Consider the following 25407-nt stretch of genomic DNA (forward strand, 5'->3'; position numbering starts at 1 on the left):
GCTGAACATTGTGAGGCAATAGCAACTAAAAAAGATGAAGGCTGTGTTTAGATTGATGAAAAGTAGTGGAAGGCAACCTAAACTTCATTCATATCCAACAACAACAACCAAGTTTTTATCCTACTAGGTGAGATCGGCTACATGTATCGAACGATGTTATAATGTTCTATCATAAATTATTCACAATATACTTAAACAATAGAGTTAGAGTGGTATCTATCCTTTTCAATTTCTTTCAATAATACATCCAAACATAAATCCAAAGCTAGGTGATTTGGTCAGTGCCTTTACACTCCTACCTCTCTGTTATGGGCTTACAACTTGGTGGTCTTTGAAGCCTCCTTTCCTCTAACTATGTCAATGTGAGGAGATTTTGAGGTGATGGGAACCAGCTTGACTGAAATGACCTTAATAACTTGCATTGGGCCCTCATCATTACCCTACAATTTGGGGAGGAACTTCATGCAAAACTAGGGTAACATACTCTACAATTAGGTTCCTAAGTCAAAAGAATAGCACAAGAAAGTTTATTAGTTGAAATGAAGCAAACAACAAACACATTTTTAATTGAAACAAAAAACACTTAGATCCTCATTGTTTTACTCATTTCCAAAACTTTTGATGTATTGATTTTTTCATGCTATTTTATATTTCTTGATATTTTATAAACTCAATAGTCAATACATATTTATATTTTTTTTATTATATCTTTATTTACTACTCCTCATATTCATTTAGAAAAGGTCAAATGTTCGATTCCTAGGAGCAACACTTGTTGGGAAGGATAGTCATGCATTCCGAAAGGGATTAGTTCTGTATCCTAAAAGAATGAGAATATACTCTTAGTAGTAATACTAAAATAATATTCATCCCGTATTTATTCCATTTTTAGTTCAATTTCTAATATGCATTAAATGAGCTTATATTGCTTAAACTATATTCAACTTTTATATTAAAAAATTTATAATGTAGTGAGTACAAAAGAAAATTCACGTGTATAGTTCCAAAGTCATTAAATGGCCGCGCAATCCACATGGATACACAATTTTGTGAAAGCTACATGTACACAATTAATTATACATAACCCATTATTATTAGATTCGTATTCACCGACACAAACACACTTAAACATAAAAGCCTAAATTATTTTCCTTTCTCTTTCAAAAACAAATATGAAATAAATAGCAACTTGTGTTTTGGTTGGTTATAGCAAGTTGTAATAACTAGTCGCGTATCCAACTCTATATGCATTACATCAATATAAAATAATGCTGTCACATTTATGGAGATCTGATTCCTAATATCAAGATTCGGATCTATATTCTTTTCTACTTAGTTTGTGTTGAATATTTAAAGTATGAATTAATGTATTAAAAAGTTACATATAGTGTGGAGAAAACGTATATAAGTGGATGCATCAATAAATATTTGTCTTAAGTCAACATTTTAAATTGATATAATGCTTCAAGACAATATTTTAAATTGATACAATGTTTTAATGTCCCGAGTCAATTTAGTACAATGTTTTAAGATTTTGGATCAATTTTTTGAAAATATAATGTTAAACATACTTATATATTTCTTTTACTTAGATTATCTAGGAACCTGTGTGAATATAAGAGAATCTCTCATTATTTGCACTCCCAAGTTCCATCATGTTCTATTGAAGTTGTCACTAGCTAATAAAACATAAGATTTGAAAGGTGTCACTAGCAAATAATCAGCATGAGATTGAGGGAAGCAATGTATTCTGTCCACATAATGTAAAGTTTAGTCCTTCACTATGAAGGGAAAAAAAGGTAACAAATTAAAAAAACAATAAAAGAAAAATACATGATCCATAATGAAGCACGTTGTGTTATTTCTTCTATTCACATTCACTTTACCCTCTTTTTTTGTCCCCTTGCAAGTTAAGCATGAAGGAAAAGGAATATCTACAAATTACACACTCACAACAAAAACAACACATGAAAAATAGGTGATTTGGAAGCATGTAGACATATATATCAAAAGACTCATCGATGTTTAAGTCAATTTATGTGAAAATATATAGAGAGAAATAAGATGTAGGAATATACGAGAGAATATCAAGGGTTAACTTCCTTATGAGAGACCTCCTTTATTTATAGAGGAGCTAACATGAAATACTCTCTCGTAGATGCTATTGACTTGATAAATTATCCTATCATGTCAGGTCTGTCCCAAACAAGTATGAATTGCTTTATATGGGTTGGGTGAACCTAATACTCGTACTTTGTGTGGTATAGTGTTTTATCTAGGGTATGTCGTTTTGTCATGCGTCTCAGCTGTCTTAATCTACATTAAATCTATCCCCATCACATGATATAGGATGACACAAAGTTCAGACGACATGTTCAACTTAGTACTAGTAGTCTGTGTTGTTCAAGCAATGTGACAATCATGTAGTATAGGTATGTGTTATTCAGGCGGCGTGACTGTCTTGTAGAATAGGCATGTGATCTCATATCTTCTTGGTTAGGCCATTTTTGTATTAGTTTTATTTAAAAGACAATAATAATTAAATATAAATGATGTATGATTAAATATGAATAGTGAGTGACATAGTACATTATTAATACCTACATCATTTTTTCTAATTAACTTCAACTTTTCTTATCTCATAAGAAATAAATAAGAATGTCCTTGTCAAAATACAATATTTTCTACTAATATCTTAATATGTGTGCATTAACTTTATTGAGTGAAGTGAATACCCTTTTTTTCTCCTCTCCAATTCTACTCTACCAAAGATTTTTTTGCTCCCAATTTATCATTCATCATTCCTATTTATTACTTGAGAAAAAAATTTATTTACTAAATGTGTAATATTTTATATACTATTATTATCATGTAACATTTATTTTCAATCATTATTGATTCTTAAATAAAAATTATATAAATGAATAATAAATAATATAAATAATAAGCTGATTATATATAAATATTTATAGTGTCACGATTTAAATATTACATTTTTATTACTTTTACCTAAAAAAAATTAATTAATATATAAGTGATGAAAGATGAAGTGACATAATAATTTTTTTTACCGTAATAGTAGTATATATATATATATATATATATATATATATATATATTTAAATATGGCGTAATCTTTATATATTGACTACATCATTAGTTTAAATTCCTTATATTTTAAGAGTGATTGAGTGAATAATGATTATAGGAAGAAAGACGTAATAAGCATCTTTATCCAGTCAGGGTTGGTGAGTGACCTGCAGTATCCGGTATCTCAAATTTCATCTCTCACCAACCTCAACAAATCCCATTCCTTCATTTTGGCCGTTAAATCTAACGGCCAACCACTTCTCCCGGTAACCCCTCATGTAAGGTGCGTGGCATTCATCAATCTATGTATTGATAGTGTAATATGGTATTATAGATTATTCATTTTTAATATTTATTAATGAATATTAAATAAAATTATTATATATGAATAATGAATGATATATTAATTATGTATCATGGTGTTTGTATCACATATTCATAAATTTTCTCTCCACTAAAAAGTTTGATTCATGTAAACGATATTTATTGGGAAAAACATATAGAATCCTGAAAGAAATTAATTACTTACCATAAAGGTGATGATGAAAGGATACTTTTGGTTATCTTTGATTAAATATTTATACATTATAATTCATTACTATTATTAAATGTAATAACTATTTTAATATCTATTAATTATTATAAATTATATAAATATAAAAGTGAAGTCGTAAATTCTTACCCACCCCATTAGCATCCCTATAAATAAGTGTCCTTAACTAGCATCAGTCATTCCAAATTCTCAGCGAGTGTTGTACACGCGCTCTCGTTTCAACCTCTTTTACTCACTCGCTCCAGGTTCGTAAACCTTCTCGTTCCATTTTCCTTCTTTGTCTTCTTTTCAAGTATTTAAAATTGGAACATTGTTATAGATCTGAATTTAATTTATACCGTTTTTGAGTTTCTGGATCTGTTAAAGGTTTTTAAGTTTTCAATTCGTTTTTTTTTGTTTCTATTTAGATCTGATGCTGTTCATGTATTATGATTTTTCACTAGTGATTTTAGTTTTGTTGAGGCTGATTTAGTTGGATTAGGATCATGGGGTCCAAGATTAGATTATTTTCAATTTGGAACTCAAGAGTTTTGAAATGGTATTTGGGAAAGATTATTTTTTTATGCATAAACTATTTGTTTGAGTGTTTGGGGTTTTTTTGGTACTACCAACTATCTATCACCTTTTGGCTAAGGAACTATGTGTGTGACCCTCCCAACAAGTGTCGCTGTCATTAATCGAATTTTGACCTTTTGGTCATCGTGGTATCTAGCAGCGCCTTACATTACTCGACCAAGACTGTGTGTAGTGTTTGGGGTTTAATTAAACTTGCTTAAAATATACTACCTGTATCCCTTTTTATCTTTCCATTTGAAGATTTTTTTTATCCTATTTATTATCTATTCAATTTAGAATTGTGCATTAATTGATATTACTATATTTATTGGTGGAAACGTTAATGGCTACAAAGATAGAAATGGTATATTAGAAAAAACTATATCATAATTGTCATCTAAATCACCACAATTGTTTTTGTTTTTATTTTTTTAAAATGTGTGTTTTGAAATGAGACAAATAAATAGAACCTATAAAAAAGGTTTTTTTGTACGTGGAAGATGATTCTTGAAGAAGCTGGATTATGAAAATTGAGCAGTAATTCAAAAACGTTGTTTGATTATTTGAAACCTTTTCCCCATTTCACAAGAAACTACCGAATATTATTTATCTATCTAAATAACTTTTCATACTATTTTTGGTTATTTAGTGTATGAAGTGATTTTTTTAGACAACCAATCATTTTCAGCAAAACATCACATAAGTATAATAAATTGATTCCATTATAATTGATTATGACAATAATCAATTATTGAAATAATTTATTTTTCATAGATAGTTAGTCCAGAGACTCATTGTGCTTGCTCCCATGTCTCTTGAATTTCAATATTAGATTCTGTCCACCTTTATATCTTGTGCCCAGGGAAGGGAATCTAGATTATAGTGTATACTTTATCTTGTCATAGTCAGAACCAAAAACTTTTAAAAAGAAAAGTTAAGCTATTATCTTGGCATGAGGTTCCAACTCTTTCTTTCAACTTGTATTTTAAAAAGCAATGATATGCTTCTGCATTATTCCTTTGTAACTACGGATGAGACTGAGTAATGAGTAAGCTTGTTTTTCCCAAGATTTAATTATGCATTTGGTTTTCAAGCTTTTGTAACTACTGATGTTAAGTAATACTAAACATTTTGTTTGTTGTTTTTGTATAGCTTGAGAAATGGCAGCAGAGACCTTTCTATTCACTTCTGAATCTGTCAATGAGGGTCACCCTGACAAGCTGTGTGATCAGATATCCGATGCAGTTCTTGATGCCTGCCTTGAACAGGATCCTGACAGCAAGGTTGCCTGTGAGACATGCACCAAGACTAACATGGTCATGGTCTTTGGAGAGATTACAACCAAGGCCAATGTTGACTACGAGAAGATTGTTCGAGACACGTGCCGCAACATTGGATTCATCTCTGATGATGTAGGTCTTGATGCTGACAAGTGCAAGGTTTTGGTCAACATTGAGCAGCAGAGCCCTGATATTGCTCAGGGTGTGCATGGCCACTTCACTAAGCAACCAGAGGAGGTTGGTGCTGGTGATCAGGGTCACATGTTTGGGTATGCCACTGATGAAACCCCCGAGTTAATGCCATTGAGCCACGTTCTTGCAACCAAATTAGGAGCTAAGCTTACCGATGTTAGGAAGAATGGCACCTGCCCATGGCTGAGACCAGATGGTAAGACACAAGTAACTGTTGAGTACTACAATGAAAATGGTGCCATGGTTCCCATTCGAGTCCACACTGTCCTCATTTCTACCCAGCATGATGAGACTGTCACTAATGATCAAATTGCTGCTGATCTTAAAGAGCATGTTATCAAGCCTGTCATTCCTGAGAAGTACCTAGATGAGAAGACCATCTTTCACCTTAACCCTTCTGGCCGATTTGTCATCGGTGGACCTCATGGTGATGCTGGTCTCACCGGAAGAAAGATTATCATCGACACTTATGGTGGCTGGGGTGCTCACGGAGGCGGTGCATTCTTCTTTATATATTGACTACATCATTAGTTTAAATTCCTTATATTTTAAGAGTGATTGAGTGAATAATGATTATAGGAAGAAAGACGTAATAAGCATCTTTATCCAGTCAGGGTTGGTGAGTGACCTGCAGTATCCGGTATCTCAAATTTCATCTCTCACCAACCTCAACAAATCCCATTCCTTCATTTTGGCCGTTAAATCTAACGGCCAACCACTTCTCCCGGTAACCCCTCATGTAAGGTGCGTGGCATTCATCAATCTATGTATTGATAGTGTAATATGGTATTATAGATTATTCATTTTTAATATTTATTAATGAATATTAAATAAAATTATTATATATGAATAATGAATGATATATTAATTATGTATCATGGTGTTTGTATCACATATTCATAAATTTTCTCTCCACTAAAAAGTTTGATTCATGTAAACGATATTTATTGGGAAAAACATATAGAATCCTGAAAGAAATTAATTACTTACCATAAAGGTGATGATGAAAGGATACTTTTGGTTATCTTTGATTAAATATTTATACATTATAATTCATTACTATTATTAAATGTAATAACTATTTTAATATCTATTAATTATTATAAATTATATAAATATAAAAGTGAAGTCGTAAATTCTTACCCACCCCATTAGCATCCCTATAAATAAGTGTCCTTAACTAGCATCAGTCATTCCAAATTCTCAGCGAGTGTTGTACACGCGCTCTCGTTTCAACCTCTTTTACTCACTCGCTCCAGGTTCGTAAACCTTCTCGTTCCATTTTCCTTCTTTGTCTTCTTTTCAAGTATTTAAAATTGGAACATTGTTATAGATCTGAATTTAATTTATACCGTTTTTGAGTTTCTGGATCTGTTAAAGGTTTTTAAGTTTTCAATTCGTTTTTTTTTGTTTCTATTTAGATCTGATGCTGTTCATGTATTATGATTTTTCACTAGTGATTTTAGTTTTGTTGAGGCTGATTTAGTTGGATTAGGATCATGGGGTCCAAGATTAGATTATTTTCAATTTGGAACTCAAGAGTTTTGAAATGGTATTTGGGAAAGATTATTTTTTTATGCATAAACTATTTGTTTGAGTGTTTGGGGTTTTTTTGGTACTACCAACTATCTATCACCTTTTGGCTAAGGAACTATGTGTGTGACCCTCCCAACAAGTGTCGCTGTCATTAATCGAATTTTGACCTTTTGGTCATCGTGGTATCTAGCAGCGCCTTACATTACTCGACCAAGACTGTGTGTAGTGTTTGGGGTTTAATTAAACTTGCTTAAAATATACTACCTGTATCCCTTTTTATCTTTCCATTTGAAGATTTTTTTTATCCTATTTATTATCTATTCAATTTAGAATTGTGCATTAATTGATATTACTATATTTATTGGTGGAAACGTTAATGGCTACAAAGATAGAAATGGTATATTAGAAAAAACTATATCATAATTGTCATCTAAATCACCACAATTGTTTTTGTTTTTATTTTTTTAAAATGTGTGTTTTGAAATGAGACAAATAAATAGAACCTATAAAAAAGGTTTTTTTGTACGTGGAAGATGATTCTTGAAGAAGCTGGATTATGAAAATTGAGCAGTAATTCAAAAACGTTGTTTGATTATTTGAAACCTTTTCCCCATTTCACAAGAAACTACCGAATATTATTTATCTATCTAAATAACTTTTCATACTATTTTTGGTTATTTAGTGTATGAAGTGATTTTTTTAGACAACCAATCATTTTCAGCAAAACATCACATAAGTATAATAAATTGATTCCATTATAATTGATTATGACAATAATCAATTATTGAAATAATTTATTTTTCATAGATAGTTAGTCCAGAGACTCATTGTGCTTGCTCCCATGTCTCTTGAATTTCAATATTAGATTCTGTCCACCTTTATATCTTGTGCCCAGGGAAGGGAATCTAGATTATAGTGTATACTTTATCTTGTCATAGTCAGAACCAAAAACTTTTAAAAAGAAAAGTTAAGCTATTATCTTGGCATGAGGTTCCAACTCTTTCTTTCAACTTGTATTTTAAAAAGCAATGATATGCTTCTGCATTATTCCTTTGTAACTACGGATGAGACTGAGTAATGAGTAAGCTTGTTTTTCCCAAGATTTAATTATGCATTTGGTTTTCAAGCTTTTGTAACTACTGATGTTAAGTAATACTAAACATTTTGTTTGTTGTTTTTGTATAGCTTGAGAAATGGCAGCAGAGACCTTTCTATTCACTTCTGAATCTGTCAATGAGGGTCACCCTGACAAGCTGTGTGATCAGATATCCGATGCAGTTCTTGATGCCTGCCTTGAACAGGATCCTGACAGCAAGGTTGCCTGTGAGACATGCACCAAGACTAACATGGTCATGGTCTTTGGAGAGATTACAACCAAGGCCAATGTTGACTACGAGAAGATTGTTCGAGACACGTGCCGCAACATTGGATTCATCTCTGATGATGTAGGTCTTGATGCTGACAAGTGCAAGGTTTTGGTCAACATTGAGCAGCAGAGCCCTGATATTGCTCAGGGTGTGCATGGCCACTTCACTAAGCAACCAGAGGAGGTTGGTGCTGGTGATCAGGGTCACATGTTTGGGTATGCCACTGATGAAACCCCCGAGTTAATGCCATTGAGCCACGTTCTTGCAACCAAATTAGGAGCTAAGCTTACCGATGTTAGGAAGAATGGCACCTGCCCATGGCTGAGACCAGATGGTAAGACACAAGTAACTGTTGAGTACTACAATGAAAATGGTGCCATGGTTCCCATTCGAGTCCACACTGTCCTCATTTCTACCCAGCATGATGAGACTGTCACTAATGATCAAATTGCTGCTGATCTTAAAGAGCATGTTATCAAGCCTGTCATTCCTGAGAAGTACCTAGATGAGAAGACCATCTTTCACCTTAACCCTTCTGGCCGATTTGTCATCGGTGGACCTCATGGTGATGCTGGTCTCACCGGAAGAAAGATTATCATCGACACTTATGGTGGCTGGGGTGCTCACGGAGGCGGTGCATTCTCCGGGAAGGACCCTACTAAGGTTGACAGAAGTGGTGCCTATGTTGTGAGGCAGGCAGCAAAAAGTGTTGTTGCCAATGGACTCGCGCGCAGGGCTATTGTTCAAGTTTCTTATGCCATAGGTGTTCCTGAGCCCTTGTCTGTGTTTGTTGACACTTACGGAACTGGAAAGATCCCAGACAAGGAGATTCTTCAAATTGTGAAGGAGAACTTCGACTTCAGACCCGGAATGATCACCATTAACTTGGACCTTAAAAGGGGTGGCCACAGGTTTCTGAAGACAGCTGCTTATGGACACTTTGGAAGAGATGACCCTGACTTCACTTGGGAAGTTGTGAAGCCACTCAAATGGGAGAAGCCTCAAGCTTAGGAGGTGTGAATTTAATAGGTTTCTTATGTCAAGGTGTGGATGAATAATTCGCATGTTTAGTTACTACTGCTACATCCATAGGTCTAATGCAACTGCAACATTACCATTTCATACCTAAACTGCTTTTTTTTCCTTCTTTTTTACTTACAATTTAATTTTGGTTTATGCAATGTTACCATGTTGTTGCAATGAACATGTATCAGAATATTCTCCCAATTTATTGCCATTTGAAAACTTCAAAATGTCAAAAGCTTGTCTGCAAAATAGTTCATGTAAAAGTAAGTCCAAATCGGCAAAATTACATATAGTAACTTATTTGGTCTCTCAAAATTTTTTTGTTTTATCCATTATGAGGCACATTAGTCAAGTTTCATGGTGATCAAATTTGTCAATATCATCTACCTGAAACTCGTCTTTAAGTGTATCATGAAATGGAAATATGGTATGGTACCAACTACCAAGCCAAGAATCTCTCCCTAATTCAACTAGAATATGAGAACTAGGCATGCTAAAAGAAATGAGAGAAAGATGTATGCATAGACATTCTAACATCCACCATTCATATTTCAATTATCATTGATTGTTGATTATTAAATAAAAGTATGAATGATGCATGATATAGTAATAATGTATAAATCTTTATACTCTTGGTGTATAGATTTTAAAGGCTGAAGAAATAAGTTATTATCTAATAGAGTTTAATATGTATACACTAATAATGTAAATTTTTTTACATTCATAACATCATTCACCATCAGTTTGTATTACTTAGTTTAAGAGTCCATAAATAACATATGAAGATGTATCGATAATATAAATAAATTGCAAAGAATATGTCAACAGTATAAAAAAACAATTATACTGTCATTATATATATGATAAATCATATGTAATAATACTCAATAATTTGTTCATCCTAAATCCTAACAAATTATGAGATACTATTACTACACAATATCTATTCTTTTTATACCAATTACATCAATTGATAGGTGGATATCTGACCATGTAAAAAACGGGGTTGTTTTCGACCATATGCACATGTTGTCCAACATTTAGTATCATTTTCTGTGTCATGATCTTATGATTGATCAGAAAATTATTATAAAAATTAAATTTTAACTTAAATATATTTGTTTCAATCAATCAAAAGGTAGCATATGAAGTGACGCTAAATATGTGAGAGTACATCGTGCACCATGTTTTAAATTGATTGGATAAAACCTTATGGCTAAAATAGCTTTGGGCTTAACTTATCCCTAAGTTTTTTGGATTGATTTTGGTCATTGAACATTTTCACTTAAGTACTTTAAAGGAGCCATTCCTTGAAGTTTCATATACTTAATTGTTTTTTGTCAACATAGGGTCCTCATTTTTATTTCCCCAAGAACCTATAGTATATTGAGACTGGAACTATATACCATAACAATATCTCATCTTATTACACTCAAACACAGGGTACTGAAGAGGAATTTCACCCCTATATGATCCTTTTTTCTCTACTTAAAAAGTAGGTCACTCACTATAATTAAACCCAATAAGAAATAATTAGATGAACCATAACAATCTTTCTCACCAACTTATTTTTGCTTTTATTTTTAAGGATAAAATTATTACATCATTACATCTGAAATGTATAAATATTATATTATATTGTTGTTTTCTTTTAATTTTAATATACTTCATTTTCCGATATTGAAGATGATTTCCACAACTATATATTCCTTTTCTATGCTTAAAGTAGTTTCCTCTAACTAACCCATATAAATAATTAGATGAACTATAACACATCTTCCTCACCAACTTTAAATAAAATCATAATTTTAAGTCATTAAGATTAACCATGTTAGTGCAATTTGAACCATTGTTACATATATACCAAGTCCAGTCAATTGTTGTAAGGATACAACAACAATTTTCACACGTTAAGCAATTAGTGAAAGGTTATCTTCACAAGAAAACCTCCAATAGTTGTTCGAAATTAATTTCACAAATAGATAAATTATAAGAGATAATTACAAATAATAATAATAATAATTTATCATGTATATTAAGAAGGATGAAACATTTCATTTGTTTTCTATGTTCCTTTTTGAGATAGGTGATGATTTGGGGTTTCAACATCATAAATTCACATATGAATTTAAAGTGGAGACTTGATAATTTACTCTACAACTATGGATATAATCATGCAACCCTGAAATTCGGAGATAAAATACAATTAATATTATCAAGCAAATTCAGATAATATAAATCTTCAAATTATCAAATATAAACCACTCTAACTATTTTATAATAAATTGTAATTAAGACTTAATAGTTTTATAATGTAGAAAAATGACAATGAGTAAATTAAAGCACATAGGTAATAATATAACATTTAGTACACGACATTAATCACTTTCGACATTAGTCTAGTGATGTAAAACTCTATTGTATTTCAAAGTCGATGATTCGATTCTTGGGAACAACACTTATTATAAAGAAGTGACAGCCACGAATCCAAAATGGATGAATTCCTTACTAAAAATGTAAGAAAATATCATCGGTAATAAAATCAAAGGAAGTCAAGGTACGTTATCCTACGCACTTATCAATCACCGTGTTATCATGCGCATATTAAGGAGCGAATATCTTCAACTTTGTCTCAGTTCTCACAACCTTTCTTGCTTCACACTCTCTCGTTTCAGGTACTCTCCTTCATCTTCTTGCAATTCACTTTTTATTTTTATTTATTTTTTTTAAATCTTTAATAATTGATTTTATATTTACGATGATCCACTTGGTTTTTAATTTTAAGTAGCAGTGCGCTCTGATTGGTGGAATTTTTTGTTTCTTTCAATTTTATATTCAATAGCACAGTACATGTCTTACGTGCTCATCCGGTTTGGTCCAATTATCACCAGACCTAAACATAGTCGAGTTTTATTGGTTTAAGTTTGAGTTCAAAAATTAGAGCTCATTAATATTTAGTATAGAGTAAGAAATAAATATGATCGACCTAACACGTGATCAACCATTACTCATGTTCGGTACAAATCATGCCTTGTTCTAAGAGACATTTATTTGACTCGAAGTAGATAATGTATTTTGTTGAAACAAATTTATTTATTAATATACTTTCATATTTTTAATCTAATTTTTTCCAATTGTTTTTGCTAGTTATTTAGGATACTGTGCACAAATAATTTATTATCATACAATGTTTATCATTTTATAGATTTTCTATTTTTTTTCATTACATATATGTATATATAAATGATTAACAATTTTTTTATCTAAGAGTTAGGTTATTGCATAATCTATTTATTTATTTAATATTAAATCAAATTGGTTGTTGCATAATGCATGCTTAACTTACGAATATGAAGGAAATGGAGGTTTAATTACTGCTTCAAGCTCCAGAATTGAGCTATGGTGAATGTAATAATAATAGTCAATGTAATTGGACAGAAAAGTGTGAGAAATATACTATTTACTTCATTCTTTATTTGTTCAGAGACTGACCTTGACACAAATATTTGGGCTTGCAAGGTTAATACACACACTAACATTGCGATTGTGTATATCTGGATCATGCTCTTTTTACCTGTTGAACGTTGCAATTGTTGTTTGTGGAAGTTGAAAATTGTTTTGTTGAGAAATTACATTGACCTTGAAATTTATCACAATTACACCCATGTCCCCTCCTTGTGCATCGCAGCCTACCTTGACGACTATTGTTTTAGAGTCAGGGGAGGTCAGTGTAATCAACTCATGAACCTGAAGGGATGTCAATATAATTTCTAAAATAGAGGGGTCTTAGGTGTAATTTTGACAAACCTCAGTGTAAGGTACTTTCTTTAGACTGTATTTTCAAGCTTAAAAGTGAACTATTTACCAGTATGAACTGATGAGCTTATGAATTTTAATCAGCGGAAAGAACCATGAGTTGTTTCGGCTGTTGTGAAGAGGAAGACTTGCATAAGACTGCTGCAAGTGGAGGACCATATGTGGCAAAAAACTCAGCAGGTAATTAGCTAGCTTGAGCAGTGAACTAAAGATTATATATGTTAGCTAGTCAGTCACAACTCATAACTTCAAAGCAATCATGCATCTTTAAGTGACATTTGACATTTCCATCTCAATCCTGTTGAATCAGTGCAACAATTCGATTAATTGTATCTGCAGGAAATGGTGGAAATTTTCAAGCTTCTGAAACTGCAAAGCAGGCTCAAGGTGTTAAAATTCAGCCCATTGAAGTTCCTGAGATATCGCTGGATGAACTAAAAGAAATTACTGAAAACTTCGGAGATATATCTCTGATTGGAGAGGGATCCTATGGAAGAGTATATTATGGTGTTCTTAAAAGTGGGCAGCATGCAGCAATCAAGAAGTTAGATGCCAGTAAACAGCCTGATGAGGAGTTTTTAGCCCAGGTATATGTCACGAGTTTGGCTTACTTTTAGGTCATTGAAGTTGTTCAAATTCCATTAATTGCTTGGTTTTTGAACTTTCAGGTTTCAATGGTTTCACGGCTTAAGCATGACAATTTTGTTCAATTGCTCGGTTACTGTGTTGATGGAACCTCCCGCATTCTTGCTTACGAGTTTGCATCTAATGGGTCTCTTCATGATATTTTACATGGTATATGGTTTTGTCTTGTAATTGGTTGAACCAGAAAACTATTGACGTTTATGAATATAACACTAATATATTTTTATGCCCGTCATGTTCTTATCGTTGTCATTTACATGCAGGAAGAAAAGGTGTTAAAGGAGCACAGCCTGGTCCTGTTCTTACATGGGCACAGAGAGTTAAAATTGCTGTAGGAGCTGCAAAAGGGCTTGAGTACTTACATGAGAGGGCTAATCCCCACATTATCCACCGGGACATCAAGTCAAGCAATGTATTAATCTTTGATGATGATGTTGCTAAAATTGCAGATTTTGATTTGTCAAATCAAGCTCCTGACATGGCGGCACGTCTTCATTCCACCCGTGTCCTTGGAACCTTTGGTTATCATGCACCAGAGTAATATATTTGCATATCAAATTGTCAAGATACATTTGGTATCACATGCTTTATTTTAGCCCATTGTTTATATTGGACCTCTTGATTTTAAGCATAGTTGCTGAAGAATTAATGGAAAAGCAATAGAAAATTATCCTTTAGTACTTGACTAGAGAAGCATTATGAATTCCCAAAGCTTTTTTCTATGTTTCTTTATAAATTTTAACTAAGAATAATTTGGAGAAATTAAACTATTCTTATATACCAAGTGTCCCGGAAAGTATTTATCTTGACCTCTATACTATATGCCTAACCTTGGGGATGCAGATATGCGATGACTGGACAGTTGAATGCTAAGAGCGATGTATACAGCTTTGGTGTTGTCCTTCTGGAACTTTTGACCGGAAGGAAGCCTGTCGATCATACACTACCACGCGGGCAGCAAAGCCTGGTTACTTGGGTAAACCCAAACCTCATTATAATGATCTAACGCCCTATTGTCAGAAAATTTAGTGTAGAACAGATAGCTTATCGTAGTAATCGATGTGTTTCAGGCTACACCAAAACTCAGTGAGGATAAAGTCAAGCAATGTGTAGATGTTAGACTAGGTGGAGAATACCCGCCCAAAGCTGTTGCTAAGGTGACTGTGTTTTATTATATTTTTCTTCCTACTTTAGTATACCAATTTTCTTGCTAAGGTGTTGTGAACTGTTTATGGAGGTGTATTACTGTAGAATTTGCATGATGCTTGGTTAATTTCAGATGGCCGCAGTTGCTGCACTTTGCGTGCAATATGAAGCCGATTTCAGACCAAACATGAGCATTGTCGTAAAAGCCCTTCAACCTTTGATGAATGCAAGACCTGGACCTACTAATGAAACTACAAACTAATCTGTCTGTATATCTTTTTTATCTGTACCTGTGAGTATCTGCACAACTTTGCTTGCAAAATATAAGAAAAAGACTGCTTCAAAAGCTGATGGTAAATTCCTCAAACATGGTTATATATCCCCATTTATAGTGCATTCATTTTGTTCATAATTCATGAGGTTCTTTGAGGCTTACTTGCTTCTTTTATTAATTTGTTGTTAATTGTTTGCTATGTGTTCCTTCTTTCTATGTCCCTTTCTGCTGGAATTATTTTATTTCCATCTTACTTGAAATCATTGGGAAACATCTATTCTCTTTGGGTGTAGTGTGATTTATTGAGTGCTGAATGTGGTACCAGTCACTCTTGTAGCCTTATTAAAAGTTTGGTTCTGGTTTGGATGATTTGAATTTCCATGTTCTTCTAGAGACATGTTCGAGTATAATTGAACAAAAGTTTTTTTTTTTTAATCATCATTATTGTATTAGTATACTTAGATTCTCATGTGAATATCAAATTTTGTGTGAAAAGACTTTTACATCTTTTTTTAACCTTTTATTTACATTCCAAGGATTGCTTTTTATAAAGCAACTATGACAATCAAACATGAGAATGAAACTTATTTGGGTACCCAATATCATGTGGTACCTTGGATCATTTGAAAATGTTGTAGCTTTGTTTAACTGATATTAGTTTCATCTTTGAGCATGTCATATATGATCAAGTTCAAAGCACTTCATAGTGCACAATCTATAGTTTGGGAGGACATTGTATCTTCTTTCGCAATTTACATGAAGGGCATTTTTATACGAGTCCGACTCTTCTCATCACTGGAAAGGACAATTAGGTTTTTAGTATATTTTTAAGGGTAAAAATGTAATGTCAATGTAAGTTAAAGGGATAAAAGTATCACTGTTTTTTAGTTTTTCTATTTATTTCCACCGAACTGTATACCAGAGAGAAGTTTGGCTCTTTTTATACCGGGAGTACATCTACTATTGCCCAAAATGTGCCACTGCATATACCAGTAGCCTATGATTGGTTGATAAATTATATTGAAGTTAAAAAATTAATAATTAATTATTTTTTTGACAAATCACAGCTAATGACACATGCAGTGACACAACTTATAGGATAGCAGATATATATCCTTTTACATTGTGGTGTTTGCAAAGGGAGAATCAATTGCATCATGGAGAACACAATATTCTAGTGGAACTTTTCTTGTTGTGGTGCTTGCTTAATTTGGCATGGTATTAATAGCATTATTAAGTTTGAACATGATTACTAAAACCTTTAGTTCTAAGTTCTAAGTGTTTGTTTGCAAGTTCAATTTTGGAGATGATGGAAAAGAAAATGAAAGTGAAAGGGAAATAAAGACTTTAAAATCATCAAAACATTTGTGAGATAACTTTGAAGTCTCAATTTTCTTTCATTCTTCTCCAAAATTAAAATCACAAACAAATCATAAAATTTCTAGTGATCATGCTAAAACTTTGTCCTTATATTGAATCACTTGCCAAATTGCGTAATAACAAGAAAAGTTTTTCTTAGAATATTATACTCTCCTTGATGCAAATGTTCTCCCCTTGAAAAGATGTTATCAAAATTGGCCTACATCTAAATTGTGAAATTCAATAAACACACTTTGCCCTCCTAAACTATACATTGGGCCCTACAAAGATCTTAACATATATCAAATGTCCAAAGATGAATCATAAGCTCTAAGTTTCAAAAGTATAATGATTCAAGGAATGAATAATGACTTCTTACAGTTCCTCTCTAGAGTTATTGATATTTTTTAGACTTAATTATACTGATACCCCTGAGTTTTAGTAAAATTATATAAATCACCCTCACTTTTCTATACCTATACAAACCTCCCTTAGTTTTTATACTTTCATTATACTGATCACCCATACGTGAGAAATAAGTGTAATCTTTTAAACAAAAAATTTGATAAATGCAATTAAGTTAAACAAAACATGGTATATTGTGAGTAAAAATTCAAATAATATACAAATTAATGTATCTTTATTATTTTTTGTTACAAAAATGTATCAACACTTCTAAAAATATAGTTTTTAAATCGCTCTTATACTATATCGTAACGAACCAAAAATAATAAAGAGGTATTGACTCATATATTATTTAGACTTGTCTCCACAATATATTATGTTTTGTTTAACTTAATTGTATTTATCACATTTTTTGTTCAGAAAAATTACACTTATTTATTATGCAGGGTGATCAGTATAATAAAAGTATAAAAAATGAGGGGTTTGTATAGGTGTAGAAAAGTGAGAGATGGTTTGTGTAATTTCACTAAAACTCGTGTCAGTGTAATTTACTCTATTTTTTTACTAACACTGTAGGAGTAACTTGATACTAACATACAAATATATATATATATATATATATATATATATACTAGATTATTGTCTTAGAAATATATATATATATATATATATATATACACGATGTTTAATTGATAGTAAATAGTTGTTAACAGATAAATGATGATAACTTTCACACATTGGACAAACTCAACCTTTTTCCCTATCTATCAACATACATTATCTATGAAGACATTGGTTTGAATCCAAATGTCATAATCTTAGAGATAGTTTTATCCTAACTATCACTAATATTGTGTGGATATTGGGTCAAAAAATCAATTTGTTTAGGTAAATAAGTTAATTTTTTAATCTATAAATTAGGCATCAAGTTATTTAGTCACATACATCAAAGACAATTGTATTTGTAAAAAAAACAAGATATTTAACTACACAACATATTCTACATAAAAAAATTATTTTGCATAACTTACCTAAATCTTTTAAAAATATAATATATTTTTGAATGGAAATATGTATTAACATTATTTTCTTATTATAAAGGTGGGTGTCCACAACAGGGATATGATGGAGTTTGGTGAGATAATGTGATGGGGTCTGGTATATTCTGGTTACTACCATTACTGTGGGTCTGATTTAAAGTCCAGTACTCATTAATATTCATTCACCAAACTCATTAAATTCTTATGGACTCTTGTATGCTTTTTGGTATAATAAAATCATTTTATCAAATCAGAAAACAAGTATTAATAAATATACCTAGTTGCTTGTAATAGTTATGTCTATAATAACAAATCATAAATGACTATTTCTCTCTATTATATATCAATCACTTTCAATAAGATATTATTAGATTTTAGGGTGACGACTAAAAAGTCAATAGTTTTTGATTCATATGAATGATACTTGCTATGAGGGACATTCATACATCCGAAATTGATTAGTTCCTTAAAAAAAGATGAGAATATAATTTAATTTGAGTGTAAATGGATCCTTCATCTATATATAACAAGTACTTTAATATTATTTTTATTTAAAAGTCAATAATAATCAACATATAAATAATATTTAACTATATTAATAACTATGACTATTTATTTAATAACTATGACTATTTATGTATGACTATTTACAATCATTTTTAATTTGGTAATTTTGTTCTTCAATTTTAATATCAAAGGTATTCAACCTATACTATATATGAATGATTTTTTTATTTACAACCAAAACTCGTTTTAGTAATCTCCATATTTGGAAAGAAACTTACAACTTATTAAATTAGGTCCATCAATTCCCAAAAATTCATAAGCTAAAGCAAGAAAATTATATTATTAAAACTAATTTTTTTACCCAAAAACCTGACTTACTGTCAGATATAACAAAAAAAAAAAAGACATTATATTTAAAAATTATATTTTCCGAATGATTGGTATAAAAAAGAAATAATATAATTTGGTATTGATAACGAAAATTAAAAGTGAGTTAGTCTTAGTCAGGTCCTGTTTGTCGGAGGAAGAAATGTTTTTGGTTGATATATAATAAATAAATATTTAAATACAAATAAATAAATAAATGAAAATTAAACCTTTCTCTCTTTAAATCGAAAAAGGACAAAATCTCTCACATCCTCTTTCTCTTCCTCCATTTTTCTTCAGATCAGTTTAGTTATAATCTCTCTCCTTTTCTTTTTCTTTATTATTATTCTTTCTACTTTTTCTTCTTCCATTTCTTCTCTTTTTCATTTCAATTTAGCATTATTGAATCAAAATTGCATGTTAATATTCTTAACTTTATAAACAAACAACGAATCAAACAGTACCGTATTTATATTTCTACTACTTCCAATTTTTTTATATAATAATCTTTGTGGACCGTCTTCTTCCTAAATTAAGTAAAACACCGGCCACGATGTCCGGATAGAGTAGATGTATACAGCCTTACTCTCGGAAGGATAACAGTAAGTAGGCTGTTTTCAGGATTTAAACTCTGACAAGGCAAGCGACATTATAGTTGCGCGAAAGCGAAGGGTCGTCTCGGGTTCTTGATTTATATAATCTATGAGTTTTTAACTTAGTGATTCAGCTTGTTCATATTGAACTGCTTGTTAGTAATTCCCATTCTCATATGTTTCATATTCAATATTTGTGTTAAGAACTGGGTTCTAAGGTATGTAACTGATTCCGTCGCGTGATTGATGATGTATTAGGGTTGTGTGCAGTGATAGAAGAGAATGTATTAGTGTAGAAGGATACATGGGTGGCTTAGTCTTGTATTCAATGTGTGTGTTTACTTGTAGGGGAAGTAATAGATGAAGGGATTTTGTTTCCATATAGCAAAGATTGGTAGTTATTAGAGAGAAGAGATTTTTCGGCCCATCCCGAAATGCCCTCATTGAAGAGGGATCTTTGTATGATTTAATAGTTTTTTGTTAACTGGCTATGCAATCTGTGAATTTGTTTAATTACTCAGCGGTAGCCGGAAGTGTTTGGCATCTCGGCCCCTCGTGTTGCGTGGCACCCCTCATGTCGGGTAGCTGGTTAGCAGAAAGGAAAAATAACGGTGCTGAGTGCACCAAGAACAAAACCTTGCTTGTGTAGTGCTTTATTGCAAAGTTATACATGGCCACACCTCGTTCAGATTAAAGGTTAAGGTTGTGTTAGGCAGTCGACTGCGGATGTAAAACTTTGTCAAGTCTCAATGAAATAGTTAAAAGATATAATAATATTAGGTTGTTGTCCGGAAGCAACTTGTTGTTTGGCTGGAGTAGTTTCCTGTTGAGTAGGCATCCTGTTAAGTGGGCTGAGGTAGCTTGGAGCTGCAAGTTTGCCTGGCTGGTGTTAAGCCTTTTATTTTTGGTCTATCCAGAACGGTTTTGTACTAGGGAGTCTGCAAGGGAAAACTCTCAATGAATCCTCTGTAATTTCTTTGAAAATACTTGTTTATCACATTATGTATAGATGATGTTAATGATATATATTGACACACTGATTTTTATCTCATTCATATTTATGCTAACCCGGGTCTTCAAAGGACAATGACTGTTAAAATGAAGTTAATTGCACGACAATGATAATGAACACAGATAGCTGGCATTTTCATGTAACATTCTAGATTGCATTGGCTTTTGCAGGATAGACATGGGAATCACTTCGACAATGATGACTAGACAGCATGTGCTGACCTACATGTACCTTCTAGTTTACATTTCACTTTCGTCAGGGGTTATTCTGTATAACAAGGCAAGGAATCACAGATATGATATGCTAACAAATTTTTTCGTTTATATTTTGTGATTTATCTTGTACTGTAATATGGTTTGCTCAGTCTCTTTCCTTTTGTGGGCCTTGGTTTACTGCAGTGGGTCCTCTCCACATTGTACTTTAATTTTCCATTTCCAATAACACTCACCATGATCCATATGGCTTTTTCTGGAGCAGTGGCCTTTGTGCTTATTCGTGTTCTGAAGGTATGACTCTGTTGGGTGTTGTAATGTTATCAGTTTAAATAGTTTTTTCGTTATTAATTCTTTATACTCCTCTTCGTTATTGTTCTATTCATTTTTCTTGAGATTATTTCAGAACTAACCAGATTACCCCCTGCCCTCTTTTTTCAATTGGCACAGGTTGTATCACCGGTTAAAATGACATTTCACATGTAAGAATTCTACAGACATCCCGTTTCATATTTCATTTAATTTTTGAAGCTTCACATAAAATGTGCGATTTTCAGATATGCAACTTGTGTGGTTCCTATAAGTGCCTTCTTTGCAGCAAGTCTGTGGTAAGCAATCGATGCTCTTGACTTGAAGTTGTAATAATTTGAGTAAAGCCATATGTAAATTGTAATGTGTGTTTGCCTTAAGCGTCTACTATGTTCAATTCTATGCTTGGAAGACTAAGCTGATCTAATGGTAAGCAATTGATGTTGAACTCAAGCTGTAATGTGAGCATGTCATGTATAAATTGTGATGTATGTGTACCTAGAAAGTCCCCTATGTTCAATTTTATGCTTGGAAAATTAAGCTGATGTCACTGGGTAAATTTCCTTGTCATTTTAGGGAAGCTGAAGTTGTTTCCATTTGCATTTGTGTGCACACTCATGTGTGTGTGGGGCCATGCAGAAATGTTGTGGCACAAAAATGTTGATTACAATTTTTTTTGTAGATGTGAGAAGTTAAACTAACATTTTAGCGGAAGCTATAATGTATTTCTTATTCGCTCTGTTGATTTCCTTCTGCATGTAGTAGGAAATATGCTGATAATTAATGGTTTCATTACAAATTTCTTAGATCAAGGAAAACTTGGTCTGGCATCAGTCACTGTATGCAGATATAAGAAGATTTAATGACTTTTTATGGGACATATATTTGTTAATCATTATGTTGACAGCCATATGCATTTACTAGGATATTAGCTGATAAAAGAAAGTCATGATTTCATAGCAAATTCTGAAGTTAACAAATACTAAAAATTACCGGTCTTAACTCATTTAGGTTGAGCCTTAAATGAATTGAGTTGGTAACATATTGGGACCATAGTACATAGTTGATTTATCATGAAATCAAATAAATTGAGTTGAAGTTGTATCAATAGCGACTAAGATGCATCCACTGATTATTTCATGAGTGGTTTTGCAACCTCATCATTTCCTAGTGTATTGTAAATATTGGTCTAATTACTTTTTTGTCTATTTAGGTTTGGGAACACTGCTTATTTGTACATTTCTGTGGCCTTCATCCAGATGCTTAAAGCCTTGAGTAAGTTAGTTGTGTATCACCTTTCCATCTGTCATTTTTATGGAAAATAACATTCCTTACTGTATGATCGTCCTTCTTTTTTACTGTACAATTTTTTTTATGTACAGTGCCGGTGGCAACATTTCTCACGGCTGTTAGTTGGGGAACTGAGAAATTAAGGTGTGATGTGTTCTGGAACATGGTGCTGGTCAGTGTTGGAGTTGTTGTTTCCTCCTATGGGGAAATTCATTTTAATGTGATCGGCACAGTTTATCAGGTCACAGGAATAGTTGCTGAAGCATTGAGGCTGGTCTTAACTCAAGTTCTTCTTCAAAAGAAGGGCTTGACACTAAACCCTATAACCAGCTTGTATTACATAGCACCCTGCAGGTAGTTCTGTTCTTGTTATATGAAAACCCAAATATGGTACTCATTATGCCCTTGGGGTCCCTCACTAGATGGTGTGATGACTGTTTTTGTGTTACAAAAAACTTGTTAGTCAAAATGCTGCAGGAGATATTATGTTGCTCTTATGTTAATCCCAATCCTTCCCTCCTGAATGAAATTTCTATGGCAGCAACTTTTTTGTGCTTTACCCGTAAATGATTGCTCTGCTCCTTCTAACTTGGGTCCTGTATACATTAAAGTTCAAATATGTCTTTATTTATTTTATCTGGCTTGTAGTAATCACTTATTCATTATTATATGCAGCTTTGTATTTCTCTTTGTCCCCTGGTATATCCTTGAGAAGCCTGAGATGGAAGCTCCACATATGCAGTTTAACTTTTGGATATTTTTTTCAAATGCTCTTTGTGCTTTAGCATTGAATCTTGCAACATTTTTAGTGATTGGTAGAACTGGGGCAGTAACTATTCGAGTGGCTGGCGTTTTGAAAGACTGGATACTTATCACTCTTTCAACTGTCCTATTTCCTGAATCAAAGATTACCGGACTTAATATTATCGGCTATGCTATAGGTATATGTTTCTTTATTGAAAAATCATTAATAGTAGTATAAATTTCATCTCTTCCATGGGTTTCCTGCAGTGTCTCTTTATATTAATTATTTTTGTATTTGCAGCTTTAATTGGTGTTGTTTTTTACAACTACTTGAAGCTCAGGGATGTTCGTACACACCAACCTCCTATACCAAGTATCCAAGAGGAATCAGTAAAGGTGAGCCTTTTCAGTAACTTTTGTTTGTTTTGTAGTTTGATCAGTAATTCAGTACTCATGCTCTAGTTAAGTGTCTCTGGCTTTGTTCTCTAAGTTAATCCTTAATCTTGAGCCTTTTGCCACCTTCTGTTAATTATGACCAAATAATAGACCTTTGTATACAAGAAGTGTGGGCATTGTTCACTAAAGTTCTATCTTATCATGCCTTCACACATCCGAAATCAACTTTTTTTGGTAAACCATGTACCCAGAATCTAATCATGGTCTTCTCTGTCTTCATAATTTCAAGATAGCTTAGAGTAATTGTTAACTGATCTCACCTTTACCTTTCCTTTCTGTAGGGCATATTTAAGTTTTATTTGCAAACCTTAACTCTTGATTCAGTTATCATTTCTGGTCAATTTTATACAATTGTTGCAAGTGATTGGTAATTTTTAAGGAAACATGTTTTGTTGCTTCAATATTTCCTTTTCAATATATAGGAGCTGCTTCCTGAGAAAAAGTTAGATGATGATGTGAATGTCAATGAGGAGTGGAATGATTCTGTTTATTATACTAATTTTGATGAAGAAGCTCCTTTAATGGCTTCGTCGCGACTATCACATCTCGGAAGAAAGCCAGCTTAGCAGAAATCTAGCTTATAGGCAAAGAATTTCTCATCTCAGGAAGAAAGCCATATAGCTTTTAGAGGCTAAGAGTGCAGAGGAACCAAATAAAACTTTACCTTTCTTCCTAAAAGAGAACACATGGATGGCTCCTTCCAAAAGAAGAGGGGAAAAACAGGAGGAGAAAGAAAACAAAGTGGAAGAAACATTCTTTTTGGTAGAATTGATTTTGTTTAGGTTCAAGGTATTCACTGGTAAATCAACTCATTCATGTATAGGCTTGGTTTTATTTCTTACTCATGGATCTTTTATAACTATGATGGTTGAATTTTCTTGGGTGTAGCCTATATATGTTTTTAGCTATTTTTTCAAAGCTTACTATGGCATGGAAGTGCTTATTAACTGATTGTTAGCTTAAAGCTTCTTAAAAAGAAAAGAACTCTTCATTCTGATCCAATTTTAGAGAGATTGATCATTCCTCAATGTAATGATTTGACTACAAAGTTCTGTTGAAGAAACGCATTAAAAATTACAAGTACTCTCATTCAATGCATTTAGGGGACTAATCTCAGTGAAAGTGGGACCAATTTTCGAAGAAAGTTCATGTGGGTTAACTTTTTAACATCAAAAACTTAAAATTTTGATCAAACTGGTAAATAAATTTTGGTATTTAGGAGACTAGTCTCAGAAATTATTAATGACCATCAGGATAGGGATGCCAATACATAGTGTTACTTGTGTTTGATGTGGTTCGATTCATCCCAAATGTGGCAAGATATGGTTGTATTGTGATCACAATAATATGATTCGATGACACATCGCAATTATGGGTGATATGGTTAGTAATTTGAAAGAAGGAATTTCACACTCATTATCTATCTCATCTTTGAATCCTCAGACTCATTGACAAGGGGTGTGAGCTTTCTAATTGAGATCCTTGATATTGTTTACCAACAAGCACATGGTATAAAACCTTTGATGGAACGGGATCGGAAGTAGGGTGGGGTTGGATGTAAGGGATGAAAGTAAGATTGGAATTTTCAATTTTGGTGCATCGAATTTTAAAGCATCCATGCACCAAACAATTTA

General features: G+C 32.4%; 3 protein-coding genes and 1 pseudogene across 8 annotated transcripts; all 4 read left to right on the forward strand.

Annotated features, from left to right (window-relative positions):
- LOC109331854 lies at positions 3785-6163 on the forward strand (annotated as a pseudogene).
- On the forward strand, positions 6824-9822 carry LOC109331848 (S-adenosylmethionine synthase 1). Its single transcript, XM_019566611.1, has 2 exons — positions 6824-6929; positions 8392-9822. Exon 2 carries the CDS (start codon positions 8400-8402, stop codon positions 9582-9584), a length of 1185 nt encoding a protein of 394 aa, XP_019422156.1. The 5' UTR covers positions 6824-6929; positions 8392-8399; the 3' UTR covers positions 9585-9822.
- LOC109331903 (pto-interacting protein 1-like) lies at positions 12143-15641 on the forward strand. Of its 3 annotated transcripts, none has more exons than XM_019566703.1 (8): positions 12143-12274; positions 13500-13595; positions 13755-14002; positions 14084-14210; positions 14324-14597; positions 14904-15036; positions 15131-15217; positions 15340-15641. In XM_019566703.1, the coding sequence occupies exons 2-8, from the start codon at positions 13511-13513 to the stop codon at positions 15466-15468; spliced, it is 1083 nt and encodes a 360-aa protein (XP_019422248.1). In that variant the 5' UTR covers positions 12143-12274; positions 13500-13510; the 3' UTR covers positions 15469-15641. The 3 variants fall into 3 exon arrangements, with proteins under 3 accessions (XP_019422248.1, XP_019422256.1, XP_019422239.1); XM_019566711.1 differs by lacking the exon at positions 12143-12274 and adding an exon at positions 12911-13412; XM_019566694.1 differs by lacking the exon at positions 12143-12274 and adding an exon at positions 12912-13417.
- LOC109331882 (probable sugar phosphate/phosphate translocator At3g17430) lies at positions 19379-24701 on the forward strand. Of its 4 annotated transcripts, none has more exons than XM_019566662.1 (10): positions 19379-19466; positions 20933-21041; positions 21161-21268; positions 21425-21456; positions 21532-21582; positions 22497-22558; positions 22666-22927; positions 23249-23514; positions 23619-23713; positions 24196-24339. In XM_019566662.1, exons 2-10 carry the CDS (start codon positions 20940-20942, stop codon positions 24337-24339), a joined length of 1122 nt encoding a protein of 373 aa, XP_019422207.1. In that variant the 5' UTR covers positions 19379-19466; positions 20933-20939. The 4 variants fall into 4 exon arrangements, with proteins under 4 accessions (XP_019422207.1, XP_019422199.1, XP_019422216.1 ...); XM_019566654.1 differs by having other exon boundaries at positions 19381-19461; XM_019566671.1 differs by lacking the exon at positions 19379-19466 and adding an exon at positions 20472-20636.

Source organism: Lupinus angustifolius, chromosome LG02 (genome assembly GCF_001865875.1).
Source record: "Lupinus angustifolius cultivar Tanjil chromosome LG02, LupAngTanjil_v1.0, whole genome shotgun sequence".
Lineage (NCBI taxonomy): Eukaryota > Viridiplantae > Streptophyta > Magnoliopsida > Fabales > Fabaceae > Lupinus > Lupinus angustifolius.